Source organism: Sinohyriopsis cumingii, chromosome 6, assembly GCF_028554795.1.
Source record: "Sinohyriopsis cumingii isolate HCF-2022 chromosome 6, ASM2855479v2, whole genome shotgun sequence".
NCBI lineage: Eukaryota > Metazoa > Mollusca > Bivalvia > Unionida > Unionidae > Sinohyriopsis > Sinohyriopsis cumingii.
Genome location: NC_142966.1, coordinates 163,622,170 through 163,635,365, shown reverse-complemented (window position 1 = coordinate 163,635,365; position 13,196 = coordinate 163,622,170). Strand labels below are relative to the sequence as shown.

At 35.3% G+C, this 13,196-nt stretch overlaps 1 protein-coding gene across 1 annotated transcript in view; it reads right to left on the bottom strand.

Moving 5' to 3' along the window:
* Positions 1 to 13,196, bottom strand: part of LOC149798447 (phosphoribosylformylglycinamidine synthase-like) — a 104,187-nt gene that overhangs the window by 78,002 nt on the left and 12,989 nt on the right. Inside the window, exon 5 of the mRNA XM_089963637.1 lies at positions 8,017 to 8,125. Within this exon, the coding sequence (XP_089819763.1) occupies positions 8,017 to 8,125 (109 nt within the window). The remainder of the gene's footprint in view (positions 1 to 8,016; positions 8,126 to 13,196) is intronic.

The window sequence follows — 13,196 nt, the reverse complement described above, 5'->3', positions numbered from 1 at the left end:
TGGGACCTCAGATCCATGCAGACGACATTTCTATTGAAACGTTTTAAAAACTTTTATTCATCCATAAATGTATCCTCCAAGAATAAAATATCCACTTGAAAGTCATTGTTTATAATATACATACCAAAGGATCTCTCGAACTTACACTACTATGACCGCACCAACAAATGATGTAGCACAGCGTTCCTATACGAATGTAACTCTTGTCATGAGTTATTCCTAGTATAGGGGTCATCTCAAAACCATCTATTTTAAAAGGGATGTAACCGTAACAAAACATCAGCTTATTATTAATTTTTGCTTCCCATTTATTATCTCTCTCTCTCTCTCTCTCTCTCTCTCTCTCTCTCTCTATATATATATATATATATATATATATATATATATAAATAATGTGATTTACAAATGAAACACTACATTGAATTAATTAATAATTTATTGTAGAAAAATGGCAAAGCGTTTAAAGTATCTCCAAGAAGATCTATTGTCTGCCGTCTCGTCTGTGAAGAAGTTACAGCTCACCTGTAGTCAGGCCTCCAGGGAATACAATATTCCAAGGAAGACAATTGAAGATGCTCTGAAAGGTCGATATTTGAAACATGTCCCTGGACCAAACAGAATGCTGGATGCAACAGAAGAAGATGCATTAGTATCATACATGAAGTATATGCTACAGCAAGGTTTCCCAATGACAAGGGCTATTGCTAGAGGGTATATCATATCCATTATGAAGAAAAATGAAAGAACATCTCTATTCAGCTCCGAGAAAGGTCCCTCAAATAAATGGTTTAGAAAGTTTTTCAGCCGACATCCAAACTCAGAGAGAGAGAACCAGAACGACTTGATAGGGGGAGGTCACGCATGTCCAATGAAAATGTCATGAACAGTTATTTTGCCCTTTTGATGGACACCACAAAGAAACTTGGCTTAGAAAAGGACCCAGGCAGAATATTTAATTGCGATGAGACTGGTTGGAGCGGAAGGGAGAAGCCACAACAAAAAGTCATTGGCGTGAAGGGCCATCACACATATCAGCAAGTTCTGTCATCATCTGGACATATCACTGCCCACATTTGTATTGCTGCAGATGGTAGAGTCCTTCCCACGTTTTTAATTTTTGAAAAATCTTTCCCCCATACAGCCTATAAAGATGGTGTTCCAGGTAACTGGCTGTTTGGAACATCAGAGTCTGGATACATGGACAGCTCTCTTTTTCTGACATGGTTTAAAGACCTGTTCATTCCAAATTGTGGGAAAGATCACCCAGTGTTACTGGTTATGGATAACCATGACAGCCATATCAACCTGGATGTAGTTAAACTGGCCAGAGAAAACCATATTGAGCTGATTGGACTTCCTCCACACAGTACACACATTTTGCAACCTTTAGATGTTGGAATCATGGGGCCTCTAAGGATGAAATTCAATTCCATTGCTCTAAAATCTTAGATTCATCAATGAGCATCAAACTATCAACAAATCTAAGTTTCCAGTAATTTTGTCATATGCAATTGATAATGTGTGCTCTCCAGCCAAAATTAAGGATAGTTTTAAGAAGTCTGGCCTTTATCCTCTGAATCCAGATGCAATTGACAAAACGCAAGTTATGCCATCACAGTTCATCTTCAAAGTCAACTCTAGCCAGTTCCCATTGACATCATCCCAAACTGTCGCATTAAAATATCCAGATCTGAATACTTCCACATGTATAGAAGCAAAACCTTCAACATCTTTGATTACAACTTCATCATCTGCATCCAATTATTCTTGTTACAAGTGTGGATCTTACTTAGGTGGTAATCCATTAGTGAAGGAAGGCATTATTCCCGAAGCTTTGTCTGATCTTTTCCCCCCAGTACCTGCAAAGCCCCAAACAGCAAAAAGAAGATGCATCACTGAGGCAAGAGTGATAACTAGTGATAAATTTTATCAGCATCTTCTTAACAAAACTGAAGAAGAAGAAAGAAGAAAAGAGATTAAATGCAGGAAAATACAAAGAGAGGAAAGAAAGAAACAGAGAGAAGTAGAGAAAGAATATAAAGGAAAATACTATGGAAAGGGGAGAAAATCATCAAGCAAGAAAAAAAAGAACAATGTATGTGGGATATGTAACAAGGCCGAACCACCTACTATTGATGTGTCAAATGTAAATTGGATTTGCTTTGACTTATGTGAGAAATGGTACCACCTGGCCTGTGTTGGTTTAACAGATGAGGAAAATGTTGATGAAACTTACTTTATTTGTACCTATTGCTCTACAAAATCAAATTAAATTGAAGGAAATGCACATTTAATACATGTTTCAATTGACAATTTAAATGTTCATTTTAATGTTCATTTGTTACTTTTTGTTAACTTGTTTGTAAACTACTGGAGGAAAGAGAGGGAGCCTTTGGAATATAGAATTTATCGGTATGTGCAACCTACAAATGTATACAACCCTATCTCTCTCTCTCTCTCTCTCTCTCTCTCTCTCTCTATATATATATATATAAAGCTGTTTTAAGCTTTCCAATCACTGATAATGAAGATGTAATTCTTAAATGATGAAGAAAAGATTAAGTTTTTAAGAAGTTATACGTACAAAGCAAATAATTACTGTAAGTGTAAGTGGTGTACATGATATCGACTTTAAGTTTTAAATAAAATAAGGTTTTGATACAAACCCTATTATGATGCTGGTCGTCATTGTGACGCATGCGCGATTCGTAATGTCGGTTTCCGTCAAAACTACCGAGATGCTGACTATCGGTTGCGTTGGTTGCTAATTGTACGTGAAGTAGAATTTTCCTTTTGAAGAAAGTGAATTCTGCGGCATGAAATATGAATGTTTTGTTGTTATTATGCAGAAATAAATCAGATCTCAATTTCTAATCGTCAATAACGGCACTGGCGGTAACTGGTACTGTCACTGCGAAAGAAGGGACTTGTTATTATAGTTACTTTACGTTAGTCTGTAAGGCATGACTGTAAGTTTTTCATTACATTTTTCTTTTGAAATATTCGTAAAATAGGTAGAGATTAATTGGATAGAATTATAACTTTCAAATATTTCTGATTATTAAGAACGCGTTGAGAAACTTGGATAAAGTGGCGGTAACTGGTATAGTAAATTATTTCCAAGAAAATCTACCCCGTCACATTAACATTAGGAATATAAGTCTGCAGACTCCTGAATTCCATTAAAAGATGAAATATAGTCTTTCATGTGTATTTGCTTTCTCCATGAAATACATTACCTGGTAACATTTCGGTAAGAGGAGGAGGAAATGCTGAACATCATATCTGTACCCTATCAAGCTGTAGAATCATGACAGCTTTACAAATGGTCGGACTTCTCCTAATCTTAGTTGAACACAAAAAGAGACGGTTTGCTCATACACATGTGAGATCCTTGTGGGATTTTGCACTTAATTATGGTTTCCTCATTAAAGTTTTTCCCAGGCACATCCAGTGATAGTGGTCAGTAGTGCCTCATTCCATGGTTGTTCTGTCACGAATAGAGTGTGGTCACCATTTGTGCAGCCACCACTAGCCAGATGTGGTTCATTTCTCTCCTTTGCAAAGCCATGCCCTGCAGATTTAAGCTGGAGAAAGTGATCTGGATGTGCCATCCAACTTACTAATCCATGACTCAAACTGAGACATTACATTCCAGTGCCAGGCTCATGGAAATTGTATTTCGTGAGCTGAGATTTTCACAAGTTGTACCTGCTCCTGTGAAAGTCAAGTATATGCAGATTTTATAAATCCCTTTAACAATGTGGCTAGTACAAGTGGTGTTACTTTTATTTATCCAGGAAAACCTGCTCTGACAACTGCAGAAGCTGTACGAACACTTCAAATAAAATCTGACAGCATGAGAGCACATATGGGATCTTGGACCTTTCCCTCTCTTAATGTATTGATCAAGGAGAGAGGATGAATAATTATTTGCTCATTGCCTGGCAACCAGATTTTAGCAATGATAGCTGATTTAGTGATGTGGACCACAGGGACTCAAACTTGCATGGGTCAAGTAATGTCAATACCTAGGCAAGATTCCATTTCAGGGAATAACGCGAGTGAACATAGTCTGAATAAATTTAAACCAGTCATCAAGTCTGAAAGGTCATTAGTTTGTCCAATATTATCTTGTCCATGATGTCAGAATATGTCTGAGATCATGGAGCAGTAATCCTTTATGGTGATCGGGGTTTAACTTCCCATCTTTAAAGAGATAAAGATGTTGGCCAGTTGAGGACTGGCAATGGAGAGTAGTGGGACATTACTGATGTAGCATAAATCATTAAAAACCAACCATTTTTCCTCATATACATTCAGATAAAAGGGCCTTTTAGCTACTGGGATCCTCTCCACAACTGAAGTTCCAAACACTTTTTCATGCAAGGCATGCTTGTCATAAGCCAGGCGTGTAGGAGTTTGCAAACTGGGTTGCATTAGCAGAGGTATGGTTGCTATGACTCCAGATATGTCTGTCACTAGGGCAAGCAGATCATTGATCCAGGTTTTGTCCCATCGTAGTGGGACAATCAAATTTTCTGGCAATTTATGTCCTTCATCTTCTAAACTATTTTTGGGATCATGACTGATGGAGGGAAGCTGGAAGCCCACGTTTTCTCCAAGGTGATTGAAAGAGCGTTAATGGCCCATGCTTCTGCATCCAGAAAGGGACAGACAAAGGTGCCAGTTTGTTGCTCCACCTCAATGTGAATAAGTCCATCACTGGGTCACCTCATAGGGTGCAGACTTGACTGAATGTGGATAGATGGAGAGACCAGTTGTCCTCTACTTGACAGTGGGTTGGCTAACACACAACCATCTTGGTATGTGCAGACTTTGATATTTATCTGATACTGGGCACACCAATAAAAGTAATTTTGTATCAAACTTAATACAGCAGATGATAAATGCGATGTTGGTCAGTTGGTACAGCCGACCATGTAAGTCAAAGTACAGCTTGACCTGGCCATACAAATCAAAGAATAAGCCTTCACATCCAGCTAGAACATTTTCATGTATGGACAGTGCACAGGATAACTATGGACATCGAGGATATTTGTGGACATTCATGCCTCATTGTGGAATTCTGTTTGACTCTTCACCCTCACACCTCATAGGTAAGGTAATATTTGACTTTGAAGTCTCATGCGTTATGGGTGGAGCTAAAGGATTATCCCCAGTGGGATTACAATATTATTATCCCTATTCAATCACAGTTAATATAGCAACAAAGCCTTATTCAATAAAGGGATCATGTGTAACTCTAAAACTTAACTTGAGTCATCTCTTATTCTGACTGCAAACACTGAAGCAGTATGTCTAGTACTGTTTTCCAAATCTTCACTGGGAGGTGGATGGAGTATCTCGTCATCCCCCATTAGACTCATTAGCGATTCATGCATGGGGTTTAAACTAAGTGCTCACTTTTTCACCCCTGGAGCTGTTTCATGAGGACATAAAATAATGTATTTTCAGACCACATGGCACACACTTTAAAGTTGTGTCTTAAAGAACACTTAGTACAAAGAAGGCATGTTTCATGGACATCCAGTTTGACCTTGAATCTTATGCATTCACTTTGTTGCCATTTTTGTAATGAAGGAAAGAACAACCAAACAAGTGCATACAAGATATATATATATATAATTGCCAAACACATTATGAAACAACTTATATATACACAGCAGCCATGAAATTCCACCCGTGAAACAAATGATACTGCTTCATGTAAATTGTAATAAAAACGAAAACCATGATAATGTCAATAAATTCACTGAATTTTAAGGAAGTGTTGCATGCACCATATAAAACAATATTCTGACTTGCTGAACCACTGAAAATAAAAGATGGCAATGAAAATTAAGTGCTAAATAAAATGGATTCTCAGAGGAATACCTTTCTAGCATGACTGCAAAGGTGAAAGCTGATTACCCCCAGGAATAATGGTAGCCACCTAAAGGGTTGAAAGGGGAGTTAACTTGTAAAAGCTTCTTCCTTTTATCTCTATAAAATATTGACAAACACATTTTTCATCTTTCCAGAAGGGCTGGCTTTGTACAGACATGATTTTGGTATTCCACAAAAAAACTTAAAAATTGAAAGGAGGGTTTGGTGGTCATAAAATCATTAAAAAAACTGCTCCCGGTGCAACTTAAGATCATAATATATAACAAAATAATCATTTGAAAAACTAACACACTTACCAAATAAATTCAACTTGAATAATTTCACAATATTTCTTGTCACATGAATTTTTTTACTATTGGTGCTTAAGTTATTTTATGTGCATGCCAGTGTTCACGCTGTCATTAAGTCACAATAATTTCTCAATTTTTGCAGCAAAAATATTTTTTCTTCTTTTCGTAACAAATCTGTAAAATAAACACCCAAGAACATAACTATATACAAATAATCCCATACATTCACTTGTCTTTTTCTCCAATGGACACAACTTGTTGATATGCTAGTCAAGCTCTTTTTGCGGCTTTGGCAAAGATTTCTTTAGCCTTCCTTTTTGACAAAATGCGCAATATTTTCTTTTCATTCTCAATGACAGCCGACATGAAGTGTATATATTCTGAGAGACAGCTACATCTGTTCTCTCATGCAAGAAATCTTTCTTCTTATAGTAATTAACTGCAATTTTTCCAGATGCCTTCTAAGCTTCAATTTTTCCATATGCAGCTTCTTTTGTAGGTGCTGTTCCAAACGCTTCCAACCATGATTACAGAGCAGAGGTCACAAAATGCCAGTCCTCTAGCATTTAGTTTTTTTAATAAACTGACCAACTAAATTTCCATCGATTATTCGCTCCAGCCATTCCCATTTCCATACGTTTTTTTAAAACCTTTATCCAAACTTCTTGTGTCATGGTCTCTCTCAACAACTCAGGACGCCATTATCTGCAAGCACGCTTCTTCTTTCCATTGCAACCAGTTTCCATTACACGAAGATTCATTGGATGAATTTAAACTTTTTACCAATCAGAATACTCTTTATGAGAGTTGTGGGCTAACTAATATGTTTCAAGGGTCGTTGTGGAATGGAACCGAACAGACCGTTTTAAAAACCCCAGATCGGAGATGATAAAAAAAACCCCAGACTATATCAAGAAAATTTGGATTCAAGTCAGAAGAAAAGCAGAATTACGTTTTAAAACGGAGAAAAATCATATCTGTTTGTAGGTAGCAGAGAAGTTATTCCAATGTAATGTAATTAGGTAATGTATTTGATGGAGAAATAAATATCAAACACAAAATCTGACCAAAGTCAGTGAAGCATAAAATACTGACCCTACTGTCAACAGGAAGTAGTAGTGCTCATCATTCTATCACCATGTTTCATGATTGTACATATTGTCCTTTCTAACAGTGCTATGAAACTCACTACAAACTGCTGTCCTGGACCAAGGAAAATAGAATGTGGTTCAGCAAGGCTGTACATGTATATGATTTTGTATGTGCAGATGCCAATACTAGGGGTAGTAAAATCATCTCTGCTTCATAGAGGTGAGCTAAAATGCACGTGGATAACAAAACAAAGCTATAATTTATTATCCTATGAATCACTGTTCTTTCTGCAATTTTAGATCTGTTAGTTTTAAGGAAATTTCTCCAAATGAGGTCCCAAATGTAGATTTAAATAATAATGTATCACATGGTTTGCTGAATTAATGGAATGTATAATTCAACTGTTCAGTAGTATCATTGTGATACAAGCTTCAATACTGACAGAAATCTAACTCCTCAATGAAACAGAAAATAAAAAATAAAAAAAATAATCGCCAAAACAACAATACAAACCAGAAGCAAAATAAATCCATTGGTTTCCAACCATAAAAATTCAAGTGTTACTTCAACATCATGTATGCTGACATCAGGGCAAATTTGCCATCCAGATCTTATTGTGAAATAACTTAAAGTTATTAAATAAAAAGTGAAGATTCTGTTTTTATTCTAATGTGTAAACTTCAAATGTATCTTGACACAACAGAAACCAATAGATTAACTATACCTATTGGACTGTGCAAGATCAAAACATTCTACACTGGTTGGGTTCCTTTTAATCTGTTCCTTGAAAAGCTTGGTGTAGTAATCCAGATCCCAGTCATCAAATGCTAAACCTACAGTACATAAATAGATACACTGATAAATAAACAGATAAACTGATAAAACAATAAATAAATAAATAAATTCAGAAAAAAAATGAGGTAGTGCCTTCATGAATCAAGAAAATGGTGCAGTATTACTAAAGAACAACACTGGTTATATAGGAACCAACTAATGAATTTACTGTTTGTGTTTGGACATAAAAAAAAAAATTACTATTTCTGACATCCCAAAATGCAACAATGCCTATTTCTGCTTTCCTAAAACACATACAATATTTCATTTTATATCCAAACACAACAGTCCTAGCAACAGGTAAACAGAACAAAAAAAAAATGGCATGGTCTGTGACCAATTTCACAGAAGTGGTAAACTGATGAAAAACAAAAAATTCGGTTTCCAATGCTTAAGGCAAAGATAATTTAACAAAACAATATTGACTTAGAAGACAGATGGCTTATATTTTCCAAGAGTTCTAACAGATCTCAGAAGGTATGCTGATACAATGTTACGTTGATCAAGCCAATGATTAAATTGAAGTACAGTTAGCCATCTATTGTTGATGAGAAGTAATTATAATAGCATCTTGGAAGAGTTACTTCCCATATATATATATATATATATATATATATATATATATATATATATATATATATATATATATATCTTTGGGAAGGCTGGCTTTAGGAAGTTAACTTCTATAATTTCTAACATTAAGGTAATCATGTAATGTATTCAACAGAAAATTCATTCTTTATTTAATGCATTCAGTTCTGTGTATATATACATATCACCTTATTTTCCTAGTCAGGCTGTAAAAACTCGTAATACACAATAGTTTTTGTAAAATATTCTGTAAATAAAAGTTAACAAAAAGAGTTCTTTTCAGATCTGATTTCCAAAGAACTCACTAAAATATGAAGTACAATTAGTCAATACACAAAAACAAATAAATTGCACAAACACATTCACAACAAGGAGTAAAATAAAACTTCTGAACCCTTTTTATTTTGCCGGTTCATTTACCAGCACAGCCACAGTGCAAATTTGCATTGAATAAGCAATATTTACATGGAATGGTACGGTGTACATGGTTAAAGGTGAGACTATGTTTCAAATTAGACGACAAATTCATAGAAACTGAAAGATGATTGAATAACGATATTCTGAAATGCTTTCAGAATCCATCATAACAGTTTCAACGATAAAAGTAATTTACTCATTGGTTGATTATGCTTATATCTCTTGCTCAGGGTTCCCAAACATCACTGTTTGGTCATGTTTTCTTCAATAAGTATTCTATGGGCATTTTCATTGTATTAATTTGGGTTGGTGAAGGTCTTAAGCTGGGTTTTAAAACCCTTTTTATGATAATAATTTGGGTTTTATAACCATTTTCATGGCATACATCTGGGTTTCATAAACTGTTTTCATAGTATTAATTTTGTTTTATAAGCATTATCAAGGTAATAAATTAGATTTTATAAGATTTTCATGGGATTCATTTGGGTTCAAAAAATAAAATTTCAAACAACCTATGAGTGGATACTAGTTTGTGTTAAAAGTGTCAAAACAAAAGAAAATGAAAGAAAAGAAACAGATGCAGTGAACAACAGATTCTACTGGTTTTCAATGAAACGTTTCCTTGAAAATTTAATTTTCACAACAAAAATACCTTTTCCATCTTGAGTATCAGCCTTGCATTAATTGGCAATTCATAAAACATGAAAGTCTAGTCAAACATTTCTCAATGCAACTGAATCTCTTTGTGGGGGCATGGCAGCTAGGAAATGATCTGTGAATTTATCAGTGTTTTTACCTCCTGTCTGCTGAAAGGTCAAATGCTTATCAGCTAAAGCAGACGAGACAAAAACAAACATGCCATTAGATTCTGACATGTTGCCCGAACAAGAATTTCTCATAGTCTCTCCTGCTTCATCATAGCAAAATGCCATAAAACCCTGCAAACAAAGAAGACTAAGGAATCTAGATCCCCATACCATTTCACTTGTCCAAAAATTTCAACCACTTGCCTAACTTCAATGAGATGTTTGAACTTTAATCCATAGAAAGAAGAAAGGAAAAACAAGTACATCATTTTATCATCAAAAGTCTTAATTTTATGTTAAGAAAATAAGCTATAGTACAAGTCACATGGGTCATGTAAGTGCATTTACTGACAAAAGTTTTAAAATTTTTTTAAAAAATTTAATCATAATATAATTATAACAAAGTTTATTCAATCGTGATTTTTGAGATTTCTACATATTAATTGCCATAACAAAATTTCCAGACAGAAATTATCAATTGCTATGGACTTTTACAATGGCAGTTTGGCATTACAATGGGTCTATAAAGTTGTTACTGGATTGAACTATTATTAGTGTAGGGGGAACCAAGTGTATAATCACGTGAACAACTAGTCGCATGCATCTTTAATCATCTCCTGTATCGATGTTCAACTATGAATGGGATAGAGGAATAACATACAATAAGTTTTATTCTTTGCATGAACATATTACATTTCTTCAAAATGATAATTTAGCATGATGTAAAATTTAACTAAAATAAATCTGAATTAACAGCCATCTTTGTAGTCTTGTACGTGTATGAAAGCACATACTTATGAGAAAAATAGGTATTATGTACAAACTGAAATAAAAGATATGACATACCAAACAGAAGATATATACAAAATTACATAATTGCCTCCAATTTATTGGACTTTGTGTGCCAATTTTTTCCTGCCCGTGTTTCCCCAGGCTTTGTTTATAAATGACGACAGTGTCGCATCTCTGTTTATGTTTGTAGTACAACTTTTTCCCTACCGCAGGCATGTTCCCTCTAATGTCACAGCACATGACAAAACTGGTTTAAACGAGGTTACTTGTTTGACTATGCCTAAAAATGTCGAAGTACATTATCACTGAATTTGCCATTAAGCATTTCTCGAGAAATTTATACAATAATCTTCAATGGAATTTTGATGGACAAGGCATGAAATAAAGCGAATAAATGCCATTTACAGGTATGTGTAATCAAATTCTCAAAAATGACACCTGTAGCTGCAAACAGTGACTGCATACATGAGCTATGTGACTTGTACTATAATATGATGCATCTTGCTACTCTAGTCATATATATCTCAGAATCTTGATTCAAACTTATTTCTGTTCCTTCCTTTTTTCTGAAGGCATCCGATAATTTCAACTCGAAGATGAATGAGGTTTTCAATTTTCCACTGTCAATACATTTTGAAACACTATTTCCTGCTTGAATATGGCAGTATCAGTACATCCATTGGCAAGAATGGAAAGGAATTTACTAAAATGCATCTTTTCCCTATATTCTCCTCTCAGGGCTTGATAAGTGGACAGTACAAAGTCTCTTGCCTTGCATTTAGTTTGGTTTTGTCCAAAGTTTGTCCATTCCATGAACTGGTCGAGATTCCATCCTGTGCAAATTTTGGACACTGTTTGCAATATTGCAAAATATCTTTCCTTCAGAGCCATTAAATTAAAGCCATGGGTAATTATCAACTGAGTGTAGTTGAAAATTTCTGTCTCCATTACTAAAAAGTCATTTCTAGCAATCATAGATATGACCATTCCTTCTTTTTAACTGGTGAGTGTTGAAATAATTTCTTATTTTCTTGCACAGTCACAAAATTTTAGGAGATGCCACCATAGCAGCTGCATTAGATGTTGAGAACATCACCATTTTCATTTAGAACCAAACAGTTGTCTTAAGAAGACTTGATGAAAATCCCATGCCAATATAACTTTCCATTCAGAAGTAGTGATACATTTTCAAGACAGATACCATAGGGAACATATTCAAAGTCAGATAGCATCATTTTCATTTAGGACTAACTAGATGCCGTAAGAAGCCTTTTGGTGAAAATCCTTTTGTCAATGCAACCTTCCATTTAGGAGTAACTAGATGCCATAAGAAGCCTTTTGGTGAAAATCCTTTTGCCAGTGTAACCTTCCATTTAGGAGTAACTAGATGCCGTAAGACGCCTTTTGGTGAAAATCCTTTTGCCAATGCAACCTTCCATTTAGGAGTAACTAGATGCCATAAGAAGCCTTTTGGCGAAAATCCTTTTGCCAATGCAACCTTCCATTTAGGAGTAATTAAAGAAGAGTTTCAAGATGATTGCCATAACGGCCATACTGAATGTCAGATCAGCACCATTTTAAGTTAGGACACATACACCATAAGAAATCTGACATCATTTTCATTTAGGACCAGCTAGACATCATAAAAAGTCGACCATGCAAAGCCCCATGCTGATCTGATTATCAGTTCAGGAAAAGCAATGACAGGTTCTTGAAATATGGCTGCTGTGGCAAACCATACTCTATGCTTAAGCAGCACCATTTCCATTTTGGAAAAACTAGAAATCTGAATGAATGTGTATGCATAGTTTCAAAGCTGTCTTCTATGTACTTCAGAAGTAGTAGTGATAACTGGACCTAATGGACTGATGGACAAAAGGCCATCCCATCAGCTCTTCTGTTCTGACATGCAGTGCCAAAAATTACACCATCAAATTTCATGGCTGTACACTTCAGAGAACTAACGAAATGCTTACTGAAGCATGAAAATGAGGTTACCATAGCCTACTTTTGCTTGTGGTAACTAGTGTCCTTAGGTATGATTTTGTTATTGTTATAGGGTTTTTCAGCACAACAGCAGACATGATTTTGGTTTTCCATAAAAAAGCTGAGAAATGTTAAGGGGGGGGTAGGGGGTCCTCCCCCAACAGGGTCTCGAGGGGCAGCACCCCTGATGTAGGGGTCCAAAGGCCAAAAATGCATTTTACACTCATAAAAAACTGCTCCTGGTGCAACTTAAGATCGTAAAATAAACCAAAATAATCATGTGAAAAACTAATAAACTTACTAAAAATGTTCAACTTGACTTCAATCATTTCAAAATATTTATAGTCACATGAATTTGTTCTCCAGTACTAGTGATGCTGAAGTTATTTCATGTGGATGTCAGTGTTCACATCGTAATTAAGTCACAATAATTCCTCAATTTTTGCAGCAAATATATTATACTTCTCTCTTTTCATAA